General features: G+C 44.5%; 1 protein-coding gene across 3 annotated transcripts in view; it reads left to right on the forward strand.

The window, feature by feature from the left end:
* ASTN2 (astrotactin 2) overlaps nt 1–24264 on the forward strand; it is a gene marked incomplete at both ends in the record, with an annotated part of 911329 nt that overhangs the window by 562833 nt on the left and 324232 nt on the right. For all 3 annotated transcript variants that reach the window (XM_082657265.1, XM_082657266.1, XM_082657267.1), the window contains one exon: nt 22148–22314. In XM_082657265.1, the coding sequence (XP_082513391.1) occupies nt 22148–22314 (167 nt within the window). The remainder of the gene's footprint in view (nt 1–22147; nt 22315–24264) is intronic.

The raw sequence follows: 24264 nt of genomic DNA on the forward strand, positions 1-24264 counted from the left end.
TCACTTATTATTATTATCTGATGTCTCACGTAGGGATGATGAGGATGGTGGTGGCAGTGATGATGAGAGCTCAAATTGTCTGAGTGCTCGCTATGTCCAGAGCCCCTGACATGGTCTCCTTCTTGTCCCTTTCCTTATAGGTTGGAAAACTGAGGCAGGGAGAACATAAATGACTCAGGTTCACACAGCTCTTAAATTCTAGAGCAGAGGATTTCAGCCACACATCCTGATGCCAGAACTCTCATCCTTAACCGAGGCAGGTTCTTCATAAACATCATTTGTAGTGGTTGCCTGATTTCTGTGGACAGGAATATTCCATCATTTATTTTTGTCTTATTGTTGGACATTTTGAGTGTTCCAACTTTATTATAAACAATGTGCTCTGAGCATCTTTGGGCAGAAGGCTCCTTCTGTGTTTTATTTTTTTCTAGAAGTCTGTAAGGACGGTTTCAAATTGCATTCTTGCTCCATGATTTTGGTGAAGGTATGGGATGGATTAAAATAAAAAGGAGGAGCTGTCTCTGGTTTTCTAACCTTTTCCTGTTTGGGGTGCTGGTTTTTGTTCTGTATCCAACTCAAGGGTGTTGGGCCGAATGGGCCCTTGAAGAAGGGAGTAATAGAATAAAAGTAATACCTTAGGAAGTAGAGCCTGGTGAATTGTGCAAAAATGCATGTGGAAGAGAATCCCAAAGCAGAGGAATGGTGCAGACAAGAGTAAATGAGGCAGCAGGGCTGTCATCTCGTTGAGGACATGAGGGGGCTCAGAGGCAGTGACTGCAAAGTTCTTAGTGGCCATGCTGAGTGCTTGTGAGGAAGGATTCCATAGCTGTTGGAATGCTGATAATTAGACAGCTTTTTCTTAGCTCTGAAATAATTGTGTTTGTCTTAATTATAGTAATAGAATTTTGGCATTTATAAGGTATTTCACCCCATCCAGTTTTCAATCTTCTTTTTATTTTTTTTTAGTTTTCTTTTAAGTAACTCATGCTTATTGTAAAATCAAATAAAACCAATTCAAACACTGATGAAATGTATAAAGAAAAAAAAACAAAACAAGGTCCTCTTTATCACTTACTTTAGAGATAACTGTGCCACACTTTGGGCTATATATATATATCTTCCTATACATTTTCCCCCATGCATATGCAAAAATAAATAAGAATTTATACGTGTAAGTTTTTAAATGGAAGCGTAAAAAGTATACAGTCGTGTCCTTTTGGGGTAACTTTATATGTCAGAACTGCATGTATTTACATATGCTTTTCAAAGAGCATTTCCCTTTCTTCTTTTTAAACTGGCTCCCTAACTTGATCTTAACCGTACGTAAACCCTTTTCCTTATGTCAAAAATTAATATGAGCAGGCTTCCCTGGTGGCGCAGTGGTTGAGAGTCTGCCTGCCGATGCAGGGGACACGGGTTTGTGCCCCGGTCCGGGAAGATCCCGCATGCCGCGGAGCAGCTGGGCCCGTGAGCCATGGCCGCTGAGCCTGCGCGTCCGGAACCTGTGCTCCGCAACGGGAGAGGCCACAGTAGTGAGAGGCCTGTGTACCACAAAAAAAAAAAAAAAAAATGAGCAAACTGAGGCCAGAAAACATAAGAGCAATGCTTGTCTTGAACCCAGGTGTCCTGAATTCCAGTCTAGGACCCTCTCCCTTCCACACATGTAGTATCCTTCTTTTATTTTTTATCATCATTCTTTTATCTTGTATCATGGGTCTTGGGATAAGTGGATGAGAAATGATGTCATCATCATTATTGTTGTCAATTTGAAAAGTTATCTTTGTTTTCCTGTATTCTCCAGCTTCTTCCTGAACCCTGCCTTCATAAGTCTTCCCCCACCAGCCCAGATACTCTTAGAGACCATAAAAGTTGTCCAGGGATGGCAAACTGTTTGGAGCACAGGAAAAAGAATAACTGGACTCCTGCCACCAGCCACGATCATGAAAACTTTTAGTCTTGAGAGAGCAAACAGTGAGAATGTTTCATAAAACAATCATTAGCCTTTCTACTCACTGAGAAAATAGCACCCGGATAGAGTTATATATGTTTCTTGGGAAGTGGGCTAGTTAATCAGAATTCCAGTCCAGAGGAAAGAGCAGACTTGGCTGTGATACAGACTCGGGTTCAAATCACATCCCTTTCACTGGGAAGTTGGGTGACTTTGGGCAAATTGCCGAATGTATCTGAGCCTTTGTTATCTTGTCTGTCCGTAAACTAGGAATGGCCCTTGTGCCTTATAATGTTGTTGGCTGAGCCCAGTTTGAATAGCTGGGTACCAGCCAGACACAGTGATGTAACCTCACTTGCCAGGGCCAGTACCAATTGGATAGAGAGGAGCTTGGTGAGCTAGGGACCTGGGATCCTCTTCTGGCTTCCACTGAGTGAAGAACTTTTTTTCAACATCGTTGAAAGGAAAGGTGATTTCAGGAGCCCACTGTCCTGGGGATGGTATAGACCTAGGTTGTAACATGATCCTCTGTCTCAACTTGGCTCTACTTACTGTGCGTTCTTAGCTAAACCCCTTATGCTTTCTACAAACTCAGAGACTTTAACCTGATTCTCTCTGGGGCTCTTTCCTTCCCTGCAACGGTCTGTAAATCAAAGCTGTGCTTGCGTCCCTAGAGGAAACAACCCAAAGATCAGCCTATGCAACAGCCACTGGGACTGGTACCCTTCCCCACCCTCCCTTGGAGAGTTGTTCTTCTGTACACAGTAAACCTTAGGGAGAAGATGGGGTCCTCCACAGGGTGGAATTTCAGGCAGGAGTGTTGTAACCAACCTCCATGATTCTGTTGTTGCCTCGTTTAGATAATGAGGCATCTCAATTAAAAACTTATTTGTTTCAATTATAAAATTATTATATGCACATATTAAGAATGTTTAGAATACAGAGGGAGGAAAATGAAGAAAAATATCACCCATAGTTATACCACCTCCAATAATCACCATTAACATTTCAATATTGCCTTTTAGTAGCTTTTCTACATGATAGAAATTTTAGCATAATAGAAAGTTTTGCATAACAGAAAATTTTGCATAATATAATTTAGCAATTTTATTATGAAATATAATAGAAATGTGGAAAAATGGGTAGAACATTCCATGCCGTTTCATCAGTAGTAATTAAGTAATACCCATCTACCCATCACCCAGGTCAAGAATTAGAATATCGCCTGCATTCCACAAGCCCTCCCCTAACACACCCACTGTTTCTCTATTTCCCGTTTTAGCTCCTCTTCCCCTCTAGACCTTCATGCTAATCAGGCCCTTTATATTTTCTTTATAGTTTTCACACCTGTGTATACATAGAACAATTTATTTTATTCTTCTGATTGTTGGTGGTGGATGACCTAGCATCCAACACACCTCATTAAGCTAGGTAAAACTGATCTTCTTCTTTGGTTGAGGCCAGAATTGGCTATCAGCTGGTTCACAGTTGTATTCAAACTTGAGCTGCATTTACAATGTAACCTCCAAGTACCTACTATATGTAGGACACTCCGTTAGGCTCCAAAGTTACAGCAATGAACTGTGTCTTGGCAGCAAAAAGCTCACCATCTGTTTACCTGGCTAAAAATCGATGCTCTGGTCCTACCATCATGAATCACACGTGGATACTTCCTTACGGCCCAAACACGCAATATACGTTCTCCTAATGATTCCCTCTACTGTAGACTCTGGCCTAGGCTGTTGCTTCCTGTCCTTTGAATCTTTGGCACCCATATGAACATATTAGTTTTCTTTTTTCCAGCTCGTCCGAAACCTTGCAGGCTTTTCCTAGGGCATACTTTAAAATGTTACATCCTGGGTTCATCCTGGGTGAGAGGAAAAGATTTTAGGCAGGGGATGGGGTTAGAGAGAGAAAAAGAACAAATGTCTCTGAAGCTGCTTGTAAGTGTAACTCTAGATCTTGGAATCCTCACAGCACCCCAGCCAAATGCTAGCACCATCCCCATGCTGAGAGTGTGGAAGCCAGCTCAGGAAAAGAGGTGGCGTACCCAGGGTCCCTCAGATGGGCATGGGTGGCATTGGGATCAGAACCTGAATCTGAGGGGCTCTGGTAACCTTGATGGAAAAGTTGAGAGCACTGGTGGGCGGATGGGCTTCCTGGAGCACAGATCCGTGTTGCCGTAGTTGATGACATTGGACAACGAAATGTCAGTGTTCTCACCTGCACAGCTCTGCACTACAACGTGGAATGAGGGGATAGTTCAGTGGGATTGGACTGGTGTGTGCTTAGCCCAGGGTCTGGGTGATATTTAGTACTCAGTAAATAGTAGCTAGAGGAGAGTCAGACAGACCACTGGGGAGGTTGTGAAGTTAAAGTCGTGAAGGATGCTGCCGTGGGGCTGGATGCTTGGTGCCCTGCTGTGGGTGGCAGGGATGTGAGAGCATCAGAGCTGACGCTTAGTTCTCAGCGCTTGTAAATTCCCATCCGCCCACCTCCATTCCCGACACGTTGGATTGGGGAACCTCAGGGTCCAACATATATGACATCTGTCTCCATTCTGGGGTGGATTTTTTCCCTCCTTTCTCTTTTTGCTCTCTGCGACACACACAAAAAAATAAAATATGCAAACTGCCCAAAATTACACTCAACATACGCTGAAAAAATATATACCCACAGAAGCATATGTTCAATGGCTGCTACTCCCTGCGTTTCAAAGCCAACTAGCTTATAAAATCATTCCTCACGCAGAGTCCGGGTGATCAATGAGGAGGTGCAGTGTGAGGACGCAGCCTTTAGCTGCAAATTGAGTTTTTAGTTACAAAGGATGGGGAAGGGAAACCAGCCAGTGAAACCCAGCAGGTACTGAAAAGTCCGCATGTCCAGCCTGTCCTATCAAGGACCTGGCTGTGGCCCTGGGGTGTCTTGCTCTTGACGAGGCATAGGGGTGGATAAGAGGGGATTCTTTGGAGTCAAGCTGTGTGGGTTTAAATCCTGACTCTGCCACTTACCGTGTAGTATTGGGACAGGTTGCCTTAAACCTCTTTGTTTTAGTCTCCCAGTATCGAAAAAGGGGTTATGTAATAGTACCTACCTTTCATGGTCATTGTATGAAGAAGTACAACCAAAGGGTTAAAGAAACAGACCCTGGTGCTAGATTTTCTGTCTCTACCACCCACTTACTGGCGATGTGACCTTGGACAAGTTAACGAACCTCACTGTGCCTCATTTTCCCTATCTAAGTGTGCATGATAATAGCTTCCACCACCGAGGAAGAGATGAGTTAATGCATGTTCACGGCTTAAAATGGGACCTGGCTCCATCCTAAGTGCTCAGATCATGTCCAAGGCCATTTCCCTCAAGTGCCCCCTTGTACACAGGTCTGAAGCAGGCATACCTTGTCAAAATGCCCTTTTGCTCTGTGCCACTCACAGAGGAAAGAGGACAGGAGGCTTCTGAAAACTAAAAGAAATCCAAGCATCTATAGTGTAAACCTGGAAAAAGCCATCTCTCTTCTCCAAGCCTGTTTCCCATTTGTGAGTGGTGAAAATAATAGTACATCCTTTTCTGAGTGGTGGTGGAGATTGGATAAGATACTCTACCCTAGCAATGTGTCTGGCATGTGGGGAGAGCATCATCAATGTCCATTTCCCTCCCTGTGCCCTGAAACCACAAAGTGCCTAAACCCAGGTGTCAGTGATGACAGCCCCGACCTTGACAAGAGGGGCTTCTTCACAGGTGGGAGGGGGGCGTCTCGCTGTCAGCCCAGCAGGCGCAGCGTTGGGATGGTACAGACCTGAGCTCAGCGTATGAGCCTCCGCTCCACCCCACACCCGCTCATCGTGTGACCTTGGCAAGTCCTCGGACATCTCACACCTCAGGGTCCTCTCCTTCCAACCGGGATCTGAGTCTCTATCTCGCAGCCCCATGAAGTTAAAACAATATAATGAATGGAAAAGTACTTTAGAAACCTTAACGCACATGTGAAAGGCAGCATAGCGTGACTTGGTATCTCAGCTCTGCCACTTACTTGCCCTGTGGCCTTGGGACAAGTGACAAAAGTTGTCTGTGCCTCGGTTTCCTTCTCTGAAAAATAAGGAGAGTCGTGTACCTGCACCATCGGGCTGGGGTTAAGAGTAAGAATTAATATTCATAACACATTGAGAACAGTGCCTGGCACCGGTAAGCACTATTAAGTGTTAGCTATTATTATTATTAATGAGCTATACAAAGGCTATTTATTATCATCACTAGACAGTTACTGAATAGACATTCGTCAGGACTCCTGGCGGATTTTCTTGGGAGAGTGTTCCCTGGACTCCCTTCTGTGAGCTCTCGGTACTTCTCTGTACCATATAGAAAACCTCAAGGACTGTAAGAATGTGTGCACTTATTTCTCTCCCCATGCCCCCCACCCCGCCCTTTGGAATAGATGCTCCTTGAGAGCTGGGGCTAAGGTTTTGTAGATGTGATGGCCTGGAGGACAGCAGGCTTTGAATAAGCATTTGCTGGACTGAACACCCAGTCCACGCAGGGCCCTGGGGGGCTACAGAGTTGCAGAAGTCTTGATGACTCCCGCCGGAAGGATGCCCAGGCTGTAGGAGTGAGCTGCAAGCTATGTTCTCAAGCCGCTCCCTCTAGAATAACCTTCTCCATGGTTCCCCAGCTCAGGTGCCACTGACTATCAGAACCTATCACCTGACCTTCCTGGGAATCCCTGTCAGCCGCTTGCAGAGAACCATAGGATGTCCAAGCTGGAAGGGCCCTTGGAGACCAGCGGCCAGCTTTCTCACTGCATAGATGGGAGGACTGAGGGCCAGAGAAGGCAAGTGCCCAAAGCAGGGACCATAACCTGTGTCTTCTAACTCCCTGGGCTCCTCTGATGGGAAAGGCAGGCGACCATAAATTCATACAGCCAGCCTTGATCAGCACGTTGTGAGCAAACCCAGCCATGCATTCCGCCGCTCCCGGCATTCCGCGTTTCATTGCGCTTTGCTCTATCGCGCTTCGCAGATGCTGCAGTTTTTATGAACTGAAGTGTCGTGGCCCCGCTGCATTGTCAGATGATGGTTAGCATGTTTTAGCAATGAAGTATTTTTAAATTAAAGTATGTACATTGTTTTTTAGACATAATGCCATGGCACACTTAATAGACTACAGTATAGTGTAAGCATAACTTTTATATGCGCTGGAAAACCAAAAAGTTCATCTGGCTCATGTTAGCGGGATATTCACTTTACTGCATTGTTCTGGAACCGAAGCCGCAATGTCTCTGGGGTCTGCTTGTATTGCTATTTCAGAACTGTTCTTTTTTTTTTTTTTTTAATTTTGTTGAAGTGTAGCTGATTTACAATGTGTTAATTTCTGCTGTACAGCAAAGTGACTCAGTTATACATCTATATATATATTCTTTTTCATATTGTTTTCCATTCTGGTTTATCACAGGATATTGAATATAGTTCCCTGCATTTCAGTACTATTCTTGAGCAAAAACCGAGCATAAGCCTCTCAGGGTTTACCCACTTCCTCTGCTGGTCTGGATGCTTCTTTGTGTCTCCACAGGACAGGGGTGGTGTGGTGAGTGGAGAGAGCGTGGGGTTAGAGTCAGACACACCTGTGTTTGCACCCCAGCTGTACTCCTGGAAAGCTGAGTGACCTGGGAAAAGCACTTGTGGTCCTAAAACCTGTTTCCTCTTCTGCAAAATTAGGCTAAATGACAGCAGGCTCATAGGGTTGCCGGCTTCAGCAAAGTAGACTAGTGAAGATACCTCGTGTCGTGCCTGGCCTGCAGTAGGTGCTCAGAGCCTTTGAATTTCCTTTCTCGTGTCTTCAGTAGGAGTGTGTTGAACCTGCACAGATGGCTGGCATGTGGGGAGAATGGCCTGTTGGCATTTCACTGGAACTCAAGCTAAAATGCAACAACATAACCAGACATTTTATTACATTCCAAAAATATTTACCAAGCATTGAATATTGAGTGAGAATAGTCATAATACCTAAACTTTTATAACAGTGGACATTTTACCCCGTACCAGGCACTAGGTAACAGATATTAAATGTCTAACTTTTTATTTCCCCCACAGGCATTCTATTGAGTAGATATAATTAGGCTCACTTCACACTGAGAATATTGAGAGTCCAAGTGTTAATGAAGTGACTGATATTACACAGCTAGTTAAATGGCAACACCAGGTGGGGTTCCTGCCTGACCCCAGAGTGCACACGGGGTGTCTTCCTCCCCTGTGCTGGGCACTGGGGCGGTGCTGACAGGCGGAAGCTGTGTGTGTTACATTCTCTGCCCTGAAATAGCACGTAGGCTCAGAGGGAGACAGTCTGTGAACCAGCAACCATCCCACCTGGCAGTACGAAGTTTGTACCAGAAGAATAATTAATGTGGGAGAGAAGGAAAAATGATTCTTGCTGACTCCAGGCATCAAAAGGAAGTCAGAACCTCTACACAGGGACGTCTCATGGCACCAGGCGTTCCTAGCAACACCTAGGAGGCCGCTGTTTATTATCAGGTCCATTGTAAAATGGGGAAACCAAGATCAGAAAGGTGTGGTGACTTGCCCGAAGTCACACAGCTAGGAAGTAGCAGCGTCTGGACTAGACTTCCTTTCTTTCTGTCTCCTCGGCATCCTTCTGCTTCTTGAGCTCATGAAGGGATCCACAGAGGGGGGCTGTGTGAGCTGTAACTTAGAGGATACATACGGTTCTTTAGAAAGAGGAGGGCAGGCCCGGAGGAGGGCAGAGCACGGACAGAGGTACTGAGGTCGGACCCTGCCTACAACAGGCAGCGTTGGGCATTGGCCCAGGTGGTTTCCAGATGCGGGTGGAAGGACAGATGAGGCAGGGTGGTGCTTTGGGCAGCGTGCCTGGGAGCTTTCCTCGGGACTGAGGCAGGCGGGCTCTGCCTTCTCCACTCGGGTCCGAGGCCCTCTGGTGGTGCCGGCAGCTGCAGACAGACACTACGCAGGGCTATTATTGATCCCTGGAATCCCTTTTTGCATGCCAGCACCCTCCCTCCGTGTCAGCTTTGCAGCCCAGCACAGATTGAGCGGCAGCTGAATTGACATGAGTTGATTAAAACTCCCAGTAATTATGGGCTCTCGACCGGCCCGGTTGTCCAAATCAATGTCAGCAGTAATAGACAGGCCCTGTTGACAGATTGAGGCTGAGCGGGAGGGGGCGGGGGCCGGGGAGCTTTCCCCACTCACTCCCATTCCTGGCGGTGCTCCAGAGGCCTCCTGGGATAAGGAGCAGCGGGCTCACGCAGTCGCTAATCAACGGGGCGGTTCTTAGGAAAGGACTCAGCGCATGGGATGCTCACTAACCTCGCCAGCAAAATGGGTGTATCTCAGAGGCGCCTCTGAGTTTTGTTGTGGGGATTTGTAGAAATAGCATATGGGAAATATGCAGCCCATGAGAGGTGCTCGATAAATAGCCATTTCATTTCCTTCCTTGCTTCCTTCCCTTCCTCTTCCCAGGATTCTGTATCTGATCTGTGCACCCAAGACTATCCTGCCAGCATCGTCTCTGAGTCCCCTCGTTAACTCATCATAGGGACCTTCCCATAAGGTGCTCAGAATCCTCGTGTAGCCCAAGCCAGTCTGAACCGCTTGTGACATCACAGGCAGGCCGCCTCCATGTGGATCAGGGGAAAGAGCACCTCATTGACAATTTAGGGAATCTTCAGTGGTGGGCACAGCCTGCCTCTCCCTTGCTGTGTGACCTTAGGCAAGTCACTTGGCCTCTCTGGGCTTTAGTTTCCTCATCTGAAGAGTGAACAGGATGATATTGGTCCTACCTTAGCGTTGATGGGAAAAGCAAAAGCTGCCTGTGGCGGTGTTCTGCCTCCTCTCCACATGTAATGGGTCTCCTTCCATTGCTTTCAGAATGTATTTCCTATCTGGGGGAAAGTAATGAGCTATCCACAACAGGAGTTACCGCTTTTTGAGCACCTGCCATTGTGGCAGGTCTGGGGCAGGTACCTGATCTAGTTTGGTTCTCTCACAAGCCCAGAGAGGTAGGAGTGACTCTCTCCAGTGGAGAGATGTGGAAACCAAGGCTCAGGGAAGCCAGGGCACACAGCGAGGAAGTGGTTTGGCCGGATTTCACTCGCAGCTGTGGGGATGCTGTGTAGCTGCCAGCGTGCTCAGCCTTTCATTCACGCCTAAGCTCACAGTTGCCGTTGTCTCGTTTAATCTTGACCGTGATCTTATGGGGCAGTGCTACTGTTAGGAAGCAGCGCTCTTCCCAGGAGGTAGTACTATCATTCCACTTCCACTGGCAATGAGAGAGAAAGCAAATGCTTACGGAGCCCTTGGAGGAGGACAAAGCTTTGCCCGTGGTTAGGCAGGTTTGGAGGCATCCTTGTGATTTCTTAAAGTGCGCTCCCTCAATCAAAGGAAATTCTCCATTTTCTTCTGAAATACTTTAGACCTAGTTCTCCCCTTTTCAAGATCCATGGTGGCTTTGGTACAAAGCCAAGCAGCTCAGAGCTAAAAGACTTCTCCAACTTCCTATTGCCCAATTTCTTCATCTTACAGCAGAGGAAACAGACTCAGAGGGTGGGATGCGCTTGCCTGAAGCCATCCAGCGAGTCAGAGACCGACGCCAGGCAGAACTGGAACTCAGGGCTCTGGAGAGCCTTTCCCATGCATCTATAGAGGGCTGGCTAGGATCTCGCTTCTTATCTCCAGCATCCCATCTGCCTCCCGCTTCCACTTTGAGGACAGGCTCAGAGAAGCCTCGCGATGAGCTCAAGGTGACAGCCAGTACGAGGCTGGGTCTAAGCTGGAGCTCTTTCCATTACCCCATGCTGCCTGTCAGGCCCCAGGTTGTAGAGGAGAGTAGAGGTACCACATTCCTGTCTCCCAGGGCCCAGGGAGGGGCAGGGCTCATCCTCCAGCACCACTGGGAAACCCCCCCAGGCTTATTCACTACATGAGTCCATCCGGCCCCAGGAAAAGTTACTCTGTTTTGCAAGTTGGTTGTTTTTCCTTCTGCTTAGAACAGCTGGTCCACCTTCTAGACTTGGGGGGTGGGGTGGTAGAACAGCTCATTACAAATTTTGTGCTGGGAGCAATTTGCATTCCATAATTAATGAACATTAAAATGCATAATTACAAACAGAAACAAATGGCTTGGTGCTGATGAAAAGTCAGGCTGGGAAGGAGCCAGAGGCACAGGGGATGGAGGAGGAGGCTGGAGAGAGCAGGGCAGGGCCAGCCTGTGCTGGAAACAGCTGGGAATCCCCCAGTTGCCTCCCCTCCACCTGCTAAGATCCTTAAGGCTTTAAGCCTTAGGGACCCAGGCCCAGGGTCTTCCTGTGGGTTCTCTTCTGAGATGGGGCAGAATGGGGGCTGTGAAGCTCTGGAGCCCAGCTGACCTGAGTTAGACCCCAAGCTCTCTCACCTACTTACTATAAAGCCTCAGGCAAAGGAGCAACACTCCAGGGACTGGGGTTATTCTCAGCTGGACCTGCCCCCTTTCTCCTACCCACTCCTCGTCCCCCAGAGCCCACCTCCCAAGGCTCCTTGTGTGAGCTCTAAGAAAGTACTTGGAGATAACTGAATTCACTTACTTCAGTAATCTCTTCAAAGTAGCAAGTCAAAACACTTATTCCTCTGCCAACAACCCTCCAGTGCCTTCCAGTTATACTTGAATAAGCTTGAGACGCCTTCTCATGACAGAAGCCCGGGGTCAGTACCTTTTTTTGTATAAAGGACCACATAGTAAAGATTTTAGGCTTTGCAAGTCACACGTGGTCCTTTTCTGTGTGTGTCTCATATTCTTCTTTAAAAATCAAACAAAACAAACAAACAAAACAACTTTAAAAATGTAAAGAGACATTTTTAGCTCTGGGGCTGTGCAAAAATAGGCTGTGGGGGGGAGTGGAGTTCTTTTCTCTGTTCCACTAAAAACAACTAAAAACTCTGCAGGTTATATATAAAACAAACTGTGAGAAGTGGAGGGAAGAGAAGGCGGCAGACCAGTTAGGGATTTTGAGACACGAGGAAGGACATGGTGGTCATTCCCTTGGTTTTATATTTTTGCCTCATAGGTCCCAAACTTGGAGCTCAAGGAGACAGCAGCTCAGAAAGGCTGATAGATAAAGACACAAACAAGCGAACAAAAAGAAAAAAAAAAAAAAAAAGCCTGCTTTCTTAAGGCAAAGTATCAGGAAAAGGGCAGCTGACCAAGATAGAAAGTTTTAGGTGCTAACCTAACCATTCTATTCAGGCCAAACATCACAGAAAATTATAATACTAACAAGGATAACAACATGCCTCCTCCCCCACCCATGCTAATAAAGGCCAAGGAGGGAACTAGATGCCATCCTTTGCAGGCTGTACTGAGACCATCTGCCAACCCAGTTTCCCCCTCCCTGCTGGGGTGGTGTCAGACAAGGTCAAGTAAGGAGCCAGGACTTTAATCCCCACTGAGAGGTAATGAGCAACCCTCCTACCCCCATCCAAGGTCCATCCAGTGTCAGTGGAGACTAAATAAAGAGCCTGGACTTCACCCCAACCTTCAGTAATAGGGTACTCTTCCCCTCCCTGCTGAGGTATTGCCAGAGGAGGCCTAGTAGAAAGTCAGGACCATTGACCATTGATCAGTAGTGATGAAACCAACCCCCACCCCACCCAGATGGTGTCAGTGGGGAACAGTAACTCAGCACACCTAACCATTCCCATCCAGGAAACTATCAGTGGAGTCCTAATAGGGAGTCAGCTTCCCACCAACCCCCAGCAGTAATGAGGACCCTTCCCTCATGGGTATCAGTGGAGGCCAAGTGGGGAAACTGGGATTCTGCCTCCCCCTGACAATAACAAGGTGTGTCTCCCCTTTCACCTGCTGGAGCAGTGTCAGAAAAAGCCAGATTTAAAAATATATATTTAAGATTCAGAATTTTAAAAATAATATAACATAATGTCCCAAATATCTAGGTTTCCATTGGGAATCACTTGTCATACCAAGAACCAGGGAGATCTCAAACAGAATGAAAAGAGACAACCAGTAAATGCCGCTACCAAGATAACAGAGATATTAGAATTATCTGACAAATATGTTGGAATAGCCATCATAAAAATGCTTAAGCAAGCAATTATACGCACAAATGGAAAAAAAAAATCTCAGCAAAGAAGTAAAAGATATAAAGGAGAATCAAATGGAAATTATGTAACTGAAAAATACAATAATTGATTTACAAAATGCAGTGGATTGACTCACCAGCAGAATGGAGAGGACAAGGAAATAATCAATGAACTGAAAGATAGTACAGTAGAAATTACCCGCTCTGAACATCAAGAGAAAATAGATTGGAAAGGAAAATGAACACAGTCTCATGGGCCTGTGGGACTGTGAAAAAAGATCTAACATTTGTGTCATTGGGGGCCCAGAAGAAGAGAATAAAGAGAGCAGGACTAAAAAAGTACTCAAAGAAATTATGGCTACAAACTTCTAATTTAGCAAAATGACTCATTCTACAGATTCAAAAAGCTGAGCAAACTCAAGGATAAACACAAAGAAATCCACACCAACACATCATAGTCAAATTTCTGAAAATATCTTTAGTTTTTCGAAAGAAAAAATCTTATTAACAAGGAGAGAGAAATGACATCTATAGGGGAAACACAATTTGAATGATGGTGGAATTCTCATAAGAAATCATGGAGGCCAGAAGGAAGTGGCACAACATTTTTCAAGTGCTAAATGAAAAAGAGCTGTCAATGCAGAATCCTATGTCCAATAAAATATCCTTTAGCAATGAAGGAGAAATGAAGACATTCTCAGATGAAGGAAAACTAAGAAAATGTTGTCACCTGCACACTTAGTCTAAATAAATGGCTAATGAAAGTTACCAAACACAAAGGAAGTCATAAAAGAAGGGATCTTGGAACACTGGGAAGGAAGAAAACACAGTTAGCAAAACTATAGGTAAATGCATTAGACCTTCCTTCTCCTCTTGAGTTATCTTCATTGTGTTTGATGGTTAAAGCCAAAATGATAGCAGTGTCTGATGTGATTCTGAATACAGTCCACCCAATATCCCCAGGTTTCATATCCACGGATTACACCAACCTCTGATGTAAATTTCCCAGCTGGTTGAATTTGTGGATGGGAAACCTGCAGTTGTGGAGGGCTGAGTGTATTTATTGCACCAGGCCATATGAGGGACGTGAGCATCGGTGGAGGTTGGTATCTGTGTGGACTCCTGGAACCAATCTGCTATGGATACCAAGGGACAACTGTATATTCAGAGGAATATGTAAGAAAATTATGTTATAAATGGGAGAGAATAAAGGGACATAAAGAGAAGTAAGCTTTCTTTTTTAAATAATTTATTTGTTTTTATTTTTGGCTGCGTGGGGTCTTCGTTGCTGCATGCAAGCTTTCTCTAGTTGCGGTGAGCAGGGGCTACTCTTCATTGCAGTGCACGGGTTTCTCATTGCGGTGGCTTCTCTTGTTGCGGAGCATGGGCTCTAGGTGCGTGGGCTTCAGCAGTTGTGGCATGCAGGCTCAGTAGTTGTGGCTCACGGGCTCTAGAGTGCAGGCTCGGTAGTTGTGGCACATGGGCTCAGTTGCTCTGCGGCATGTGGGATCTTCCCAGACCAGGGCTCGAACCCGTGTCCCCTTCATTGGCAGGCAGATTCTTAACCACTGCGCCACCAGGGAAGTCCCAAGAGAAGTAAGCTTTCTACACATCACTTAAACTGGTAAAATAATGGCACCAGTACACTATGGTAAGTTATGCATACTAGAACGACCACTAAAAACTTTACAAAGAGATGTACCCCAAAATATTATGGATAAATTAAAAAGAATTTCTAAAAAATGTTCAAGTAACCCACAGGAAGGTAAGGCAAGGAAAGCAGAGAAATGAAAAGCAGAGATGAGAAAACAGAAAGTAAACCAGTGGACTTAAGTTCTAAGCTATCAGTAATCACATTAAATGTAAGTGATCTAAATACACAAATTAAAGACAGAAATTGGCAGAGTGGGTTAAAAATCATGACCCAAATATATGCTCTCTACAAGACATTCACTTCACATATAATGATTTAGGCAGGTTGAAAGTAAACAGATCAGAGAAGACATATACATAGCAAACAAAAGCTGGAGCAGCTGTATTAATATCATATAAAGTAGGCCTTAGCGCAAAGAAGCTTATCAGAGAAGGACACTGTATAATAATGAAAGGGCTGTCCACCAGGAAGACATAGAAATCATAGATATTTATGCATCAGACAACAGAGCTGCAAAATGTATGAAGCAAAAACTAATTGAACTGAAAGGAAAAGTAGACTAATCCACAGTTATAGTTGGATCCTTCCACACCCCTCCCCCCACAACTGATACAACACTTAGACAGAAAGTAGCAATGTTATAGATTAGGTTAGTAACACCTCCAACCACAAGGATCTAGTTGACATTTATAGAACACTCTGTGCCGCAACGACAGAATGCTCATTCTTTTTAAGTACCTATGGGACATGTACTGAAATGGACCATATTCTGGGCCTTGGTAAAAGGCTCAACAAATTTAAAGAATTTAAATCATACAGAGTGTGTTCTCCAGCCACCACAGAATCAAACTAGAAAGCAATAACAGATAACAGAAAAATCTCTAAATACTTGGAAACTACACAACACATTTCTAAATAATGCATGGGTTGAGAGGAAGTCTCAAGGGCAATTAAAAATACATTGAACTGAACGAAATAAAAATAGGGTATATCAAAATGTATGGGACACAGCTAGCACAGTAATTCATCTTTTCCTTGAAGTAAAAGTCTTTATATTTAATGAGGAGGAAATTTATAGCCATAAATGCATACATTAGATAAAAAGTTTCAAATTAATAATCTAAGTTCCCCACCTCGAGAACCTACAAAAAGGAGAACAAAAGAAGCTCAAAGCAAACAAGGAAATCAATGCAATTGAAAACAGAAAAACAGATAAAGTCAATGAAACCAAAAATAAAAAAAAGAAGATTCTTTGAAAATGTCAAGAAAATTGAAAAAAGATAAGCGAAATAGCAAGACTTTTAAAGAAAAGAAGAGGGAAGACACAAGTTACCAATATCAGGAATGAGACGGATAATATCACTACAGACCCTGCAGATGTCAAAAGGATTAATAAAGGAATGTTACAAATAGCTATACACACATATATTTGACAACCTAGATGAAATGGATCAATTCCTTGAAAAATGCAAAATATCACATCACTCAATATGAAATAGATATTTGAATAGCCCTATAACTACTAAGAAAATTGAAATTGTAACTTAAAAACTCCCCCAAAAGAAATCTCTAAGCTTGAGTAGTTTCACTGGAGATGTAAACCTCAGTGTAAGTCTCACGCTTCATACAAAAATTAACTTGAAGTGTATCACAGAATTAACTGTAAAACATAAAGCTGTAACACTTCTAGAACACACACATACACACACACGAGAAAATATTTGAGATTTGAGCTTGGCAAAGAGTTCTTAGATTCCAAGATATAGATTTTATGATACATAAAAGAGAAAATAACTTGGATTTCATCAAAATTAGAAACATTTGCTCTGTGAAAGCTCAGTTGAAAAAGATGAGAAGACAAATTACAGAGTGAGAGAGAAAATATTTGCAAACTGCATATTTGACAAAAGTCTAGTGTCTAGACTATATAAGGAACTTCCAAACCTTAACAATTAAAAACAAACAATCCAATTAGAAAATGAAAAAAAGACACTGAGAGACATCTCACTGAAAAGGATATAAAGGTGGAAAATAAACACAAAAGATGTTCAGCATCGTTAACGATTAGAGACATACAAATTAAAACCACAGTGGATGGGCTTCCCTGGTGGCACAGTGGTTAAGAATCCGCCTGCCAATGCAGGGGACACCGGTTCGAGCCCTGGTCCGGGAAGATCCCACATGCCGCAGAGCAACTAAGCCTCTGCGCCATACCTGCGCTCTAGAGCCTGCACTGTAGAGCCTGCGTGCCACAGCTACTGAAGCCCGCGCGCCTAGAGCCTGTGCTCCGCAACAAGAGACACTGCCGCGGTGAGAAGTCTGCACACCTCAATGAAGAGTAGCCCCCACTTGACGCAACTAAAGAAAGCCCACGCACAGCAACGAAGACCCACCACAGCCAAAAATAAATGAATGAATGAGTGAAAAAACACAGTGGAGGTATTATTACACACCTGTCAGGATGTGTAAATAAAATGAAAAATATTGACGACATCAAATGCTGATGAGGATGTGGAGAAACTGGATCGCTCGTGTTTTGCTGGTAGGGATTTAAAATAGTACAACTGCCCTGAAAAAGTGTGGCAGCTTCCTAAAAATATTAAACATGTAACGACCATACAACCCAGAAATTATACTCCATGGCTTTTTTTTCCCCAGAGACATGAAAATGTATGTCCACACAAAAACTTGCACACTAACGTTTGTAGCAACATTATTCATGATAGCCAAGAACTGGAAACAACCCACATGTCCTTCATCAGGCAAACAGTTAAACTATAGTCCATCCATAGCATGGCATAATACTCTGCAATATAAAAGGAACTAAATATTGATACATGAAGACACCTGGATGAATATGAGAATTATGCTAAGTGAAAAAAAACCCTAAAAGGTCACAAACTATATGGTTTTACTTATGTAACATTCTTGAAATGACAACATTATAGAAATGGAGAGCATATTAGTGGTTGCCAAGTATTAAGGAAGGGAGTCAAGTGAGCAGTGGGTATGGCTTTAAAAAGGCAAGAGGAGGAATCTATGTAGTGATGGAAATGTTTTGTATCTTGATTATCAATGTATATATCCTGGTTGTCATATTTTGATATAGTTTTGCAAGATATTACTATTGAGGAAAACTGGTAATAATCTGGATCTCTCTGTATTGTATTATTTCTTACAGTTGCATGTGAATCTATTATAAGCATCTCAAAATTGTAATATATATATAACTAAAAAAAAAAAAAGCACAGGTCTCTGACAGGATTTGGCCTAGAGACCATAGTGTGCCAACTTCTGGCTTAAGTGATTTGGTCACTTTCTACATCTCACCCCTTGCCTTGTGCCAACATTGCTTCCCCCTTTCTCACGGAGCTTCAGCTGCATTGGCTTCCTCTGTTCCATGGACAGGCCAACACTGTTCCTGCCTCAGGACTTTCATACGTGCTGTTCCTTCTTGGATAACTCTTCCCACTTACACTCACCTGGGAGATTCCACTTATTATTCAGGCTTAGTTCAAGTGCTCAATGTATGCCTCCTTTATCCCCGTTCACTTTTTATCATGTTGCACTTTTGTTGTACTTTTTACTCTATGAAATAATCATTTTACTTCTTGTTAATCATTTGTCTTCTCCCTAGAATTTAAGCCCCATGAGAGCAGGGTCTTGCTTGTCTTCTTTACTACTGCATGTCCAGCACCCAGCATCTTTGCTTAGCACTGAGTAGATGTTCAATATACATTTGTTAAATGGTCCAAAGAAGGACTCATATGGATGAGAAAGAAAAGATAAACGGATAGTTCCAGTTAGGTTTTATGGGAGGGAATGGGTTCATTCATTTATCATTTGTTCCACTTACCCATTCATTTATCCTTCATTTATTGAGTGCCTATTGTGTGCCAGGTTCTGAGCCAGATTCTTGGGTTTTTTTTTTTTTTTTTTTTTTTTGCGGTACTCAGGCCTCTCACTTGTGGCCTCTCCCGTTGCGGAGCACAGGCTCCGGATGCGCAGGCTCAGCGGCCATGGCTCACGGGCCCAGCCACTCCGCGGCACGTGGGATCTTCCCGGACCGGGGCACGAACCCGCGTCCCCCGCATCGGCAGGCGGACTCTCAACCACTGCGCCACCAGGGAAGCCCCAGAGCCAGATTCTTTAGGTTGTTTTCTCATAGGGTCACCAGAAATGCCTCCCAGAGAGACATTCTTATTTCCGTCTTACAGATGAGAAGCCTGAGGCTGTCTTTGAGGTGAAGCACTTGCCTAGATGCTCAGTGTCAAAGGCCCGTGTGCAATTCAAGACTAACATCAGTCCTACTGGTCCCGTCTTCAAGGTGTTGCCTCCATTTAAGGAAGAAAAGCTGAGGCCCAATTAGGTTCAAGGTCACCGGGCGGGTGAGCGGTGTACCTGAGAAGAGTTCTGATCTTCCTGTCTCTAGTACACCAGAATCTCCGTTTTGCCCCAGTGACATTCATCTCTTTCCTCTAAGAAGACATCCCCGACCCAAGCCTGCCTACTCCAATATTCCCCAATCACATTTGCAGAATTTCCATTTTCCCATTCAAGTTACACTGTGCTTCTTCATGTTTGCTTTGTAACTAGTGCTCTGTCTGACAGATATATGTATTTCTCATTTCTCAAACTAGATCCTAAGCTTCTTAATCATACCCAGAACGACAGCTACCATTTGCCAAACACTGTGTGAAGCACTTGTTATATTTATCTCACTGTATTAGTTATCTTTTGCTGTGTAACAGATTATCCCCAAATTGGACATCTTAAAACAAAAAGCGTTTATTATCTCACACCATTTTTTTTTTTTTTTTGCGGTACGCGGGCCTCTCACTGTTGTGGCCTCTCCCGTTGCGGAGCACAGGCTCCGGACGTGCAGGCTCAGCAGCCATGGTTCACGGGCCCAGCCGCTCCGCGGCATGTGGGATCTTCCTGGACCGGAGCACGAACCCGTGTCCCCTGCATCGGCAGGCGGACTCTCAACCACTGCACCACCAGGGAAGACCCTCACACCATTTTTAAGGATTAGAAATTTAGGAGTGGCTTAGCAAACTGGGTGGTTTAAGAAAATAGAAATGTATTTTCTCAAGTTTCTGGAGGCCAGAAATCTGAAATCAAGATTGTCAACAGGGTCTTCCTCCCTCAAAGGGCTCCAGGGGAGAAAGCATCCTTGTCTCTCCAGCTTCTGGTGGCTGCAGCACTTGGTGACTTGTGGCCACATCGCTCCAATCTGCGCTCTATCCCCACGTGGTCCTTTGCATGTGTGTAATTTCTCTGTGCCTCTTTTTTATAAGGACATTTGTGACAGCATTTAGAGCTACCTAGATAGATAATCCCCATTAGTCTCCTCATCTCAAGAGCTTTAATATAATTACATCTGCAAAATAACGTTACCATAGAAGGTAACATTCACAGGTTCCGAGGGTTAAGATGGGGACGCATCTTTGGGAGCCATTATTAGCCCTGCCACACCACCCCATAGGTTTGCCATAAGGATTAACTACGTTAAATTAGATACAGTGTTTAGATTATGCCTGGAATATAGAACATATTGTTTTAAAGAATAAAAGTGGTAGGGAATCAGTGGGGGGTGGAAAGAACTGTGAGTAATACCCCGCCCCAGATGTCTCCTGTTACCTGGTGAGAAGGTCAGCCCTTCCTTCCAGCACTCACCCCTACATCTCTGCAGACAGATGACCCGGCCCCAGGTACCAGCACACAGCTCCCAATGACCCCATGACTAGGTGCCTTTCTGTCTGACAGTGAATGTTCTGAGACAAGCAGGGGCCTCCTCTAAGCTTGTATTAATATGTACAGCACTTCACTCCCATAGAAAATTGATTTTTCTTTTTAAGCACAAAATGTAGCCAGTTTTATAACCTTTCTGCAGCTTGACAAAGGCCATTTATAACCAACTCTCTCTGTCACCCTTCCTGGCGCCAGTCTCAAATGTCTTGAAGAACTCTCTCATGCATCTGTAATTATGAATTCTTCTTAGGCAAAATTTAATTTCTAAGAGAGATGACCTTTTTTGGTTATTGTGGTTTTTGTAAATTAATTTTGGGGTGTGTGTTTTGTTATTGATGTTGTTCAGGATGACGGCTTGGGGAGGGGACGAGGGAGCTGGTTGGGAGGAGAGGAACGTTGGGAGGGCGTTTTAATCAGCGATGTCCAGTGATAGATGAGGAGGGCCGGGCTCTGGGTGTTAATCTTGGTGGACAGGAAATGCCAGCAGGGTGACTGAAATTAAAACCTAGTACCTCATTTTCTCTCCCAAACGCGGGAGAATTGGAACTTCTTCTCCATCTGCTGGACTGGAGATGAGCTCAGCCTCATCAAATGATGGGAAACTAAATTAAATAACTAGGTGGTTCTACCGAGGGTATAAGAGCCTCCATTTACGGAGCACTTAGCAGGTACACCCTTAGCTGGGCACACCAGAAGAGCATTCGACTGAGGTCACTCAAGGTTGGAATTGTTGAGCTTTTAAGGGACCAGAGGGCAACCCGTTTGGTTACCTGGAGGAAAGTTCACATGGCCTGGCAGAGGGTTTGATATCATCTGCAGAAGACCTTGGCTGTCAGCTTTAGGAAGATTCGCTTTGTTGTTGTTTAGAATTCATTTATTTATTTAAGCTGGGGAGTGATGCTACTTAGAAATATCACCCTGGAGACCATTAGGAGGATGGTATACAGCAGGCCAGACTGCAGGCCAGCAGACTGTGTAGGAGGCCTTTGTGAAGATGCAGGAGTCTCATTTAGGACTTCAGGTACTAGGATGGAGAAGAGGTGACACATTCAAGACAGGAAGGAAGAGAACTCACATTTGATGAGTACCAAATTTCATGCCAAATTCTAAAGTAAGTTATGCAGCCCCTGTGGTCCAGCTTAAGCTTGACAACAAATCCACAGATGCAGGTGCTAGGCTCGTTTAACAGATAAGGAAGTTGAATCTCAGAGAGGGTGAGTAACTTGCCCCAGATCACACAGGGAGAAGGAGAAGATCTGGAACTTAAACTCATATTGGTAAAAGCTCTTTAAAATATATCTGGCTGCCTCCCATGGTGACCCTATTAGACAATAATAATAAACACAATAATGATGATGATCCCAGCAATATTAGTATTCATAGCAGCTCACTTTTTCTGTATGGTTGCCGTATGAGCCACAGAGTTCTAAGTACTTTGCACACACTGTCTCCCTTCATTCTCATAATTTTACAGGATATCGACAAAAGCTCCATTTTACAGGTGGGCACACTGAGGTTCAGAGAGGTAAAGGAATTTATCCAAGGCCACACAGCTATTAGGGGGTCAAATGAGACTTTGAACCTGTCTCTACAGTCCCGACACCTGCCCCTTTTCAGAAGGTGGGAGGAGAGGGCGTGATGAGACCCTCCACTTCTTCAGCTGTAACCGCCCTGTTGCTGTCTCTCTGAGCAGTGCCCTGAGGAGCTGAGGCCCATGAAGGACGGCTCCGGCTGCTATGACCACTCCAAAGGCATCGACTGCTCCGACGGCTTCAACGGCGGCTGCGAGCAGCTGTGCCTGCAGCAAACACTGCCTTTGCCCTACGATGCCACCTCCAGCACCATCTTCATGTTCTGCGGGTGAGTCTCTGTCCCCGAGGCCTGGCCTCTCCCTTCACAGCAGTGGGAGGGATGCAGGAAAAAGATCAGGAACTACAGCCTGGCCCAGCTGGGACTGACCTTCAGTGAAATGGCCTTTCTTCCTCTGCTTTTTCAGCCCAAGAGGAAAAAGGCAACAATATAACCTTTGGTTGGGGATTGAAAAGAAGAATGGAAGAAGAAAAATAGATAATTGATTAGTGGTTATGGCAGATGGAATCCTTGCTCAGGCTACATCCTAGGGTCAGGATTTTTTCTGCAAAAGTCTCTTGCCCCTTCTGCATCACCCTGTAGCCACGGTCAGTGTATTTTGGAGACAAAAGCAGGCACCGTGAAGGTGTCCCTGAGAAACCAGCAGGTGTGGTGCTTAAGACCACCGGCTTAGCCTGGGCTTTCAACTTTCTTTCTGCAGGGATTAAGCAGTGCCAAGTTCAGAGGTTACCCCCTCTTTGTCCTAATGCCCCTATCAATAATGATAATTAATTGGGGGAGCTGAGGTGGAAAAGAAACAATGCAGGCAAAGCTCAAAGTTCTCGCTCATGCTAAGAAATCAGCTGAGTTTTAAACTTAGTATGAGACTGAAAGAGGGGGTCACGTTAGGACCAACTTGCTGGGTGACCTGGGACAAGTCACTGTCCCTCTCTGGGCTGCAGTTTGACGACTTGAGATCTTCGGACAACGACGCCTAATAGTTGTTCCAATTTATCTTGTCCTCCTTGTTGAAAAAGTCTGCAGTGGGAGTTACCTCTGCCATGGAGAGCTTCTAGCATAGCATTTGGTCCTCAGCAGTCACTCAAGAAAATGGCAGCCTTTTTTCTTCTCTTCATTCCCTTTCTGATGATGTCTTCGTATTAGAAAATTTGCTCATTTTTTGACATTCTGTGACTCAGAAAAATAATTCTTTGCTTGTGCAGGATGGTTGGTCATTGAAGGGTGCTCAGTGCTTTACTAAGATAGAAAAGCAGAATAAAGTGTGAACAAACTTTTCAGTCCTGCGTATTATGAAAGAGGAGGTGGGGGAATGTGTATGGGTTTAATCTCAGTTTAACAGAAAATTAACTTTACCTGCATGGTTCTAGTCCATGGGGTCTGGTTTTCCTTCTGCGGCTAATTTCAGGGTCTCCCCCACCCCAGCCCCAGTTACACTGGGTGCTGCAGGCGCCCTTGAGCGGTTGTTAAAGCAACTTGCTGGAGGCCCTAGATATGTATCAGTCAGATAAATAAGACATAAAGTATTGTATGCAGACGTGAACTTACAGGGTCTCTCCTCAGTTTAAGTGACTGCAGGGCAGTGTTGAGTAAATTATGCGTGGGCTTAAATCTGAGACTTGAATAGTAAATCAGCTGTGTTCTTACCATTGTTATTGCACTTGGGGGGAGAAGTGTCCTTCTGTTGCAAATTATAGTAACAGCAGGGGCAACGGCAGTAATGGATTTTGACTTAGAAACTGTCACCACCGTTCATCCCTAGCCCACTGCAGCAGTCCAGGGGAATCACTAGACTTGGGTTCTAATCCTAACTCTACCTCTAACTTTCTCTTAAACATCAGGCAACTCTCAGGACCCCTGAACTTCAATTTCTCCATCTCTAAAATTTTAATAATATCTACATTAACATACTGATCTTTGTGAAGATTGCAAAGTACATTTATTACTCCGTTCAGGTTAAGTAATGTGCCCAGGGTGACACGGCTTAAGGTCACACAGCGAGAGCTTACCACCTCTCGCTGTGTGACCTTAAGCAGGGTACTTAACATCTCTATGCCTCAGTTTTCTCATCTGTAGAAAAGATGATAATAGCATCTCTCTATAGAGTTGCTATGAGGATTAAATGCATTACATTAATTACATCACAGTTTACATTACTACTTCTAAAGTCCTTTGGAACAGTGCCCTGCACAGAGTTAGCACTAGTGTGTATTTGTTAAATAA

The sequence above is a fragment of the Grampus griseus genome (genome assembly GCF_964374135.1).
Source record: "Grampus griseus genome assembly, chromosome: 6".
NCBI lineage: Eukaryota > Metazoa > Chordata > Mammalia > Artiodactyla > Delphinidae > Grampus > Grampus griseus.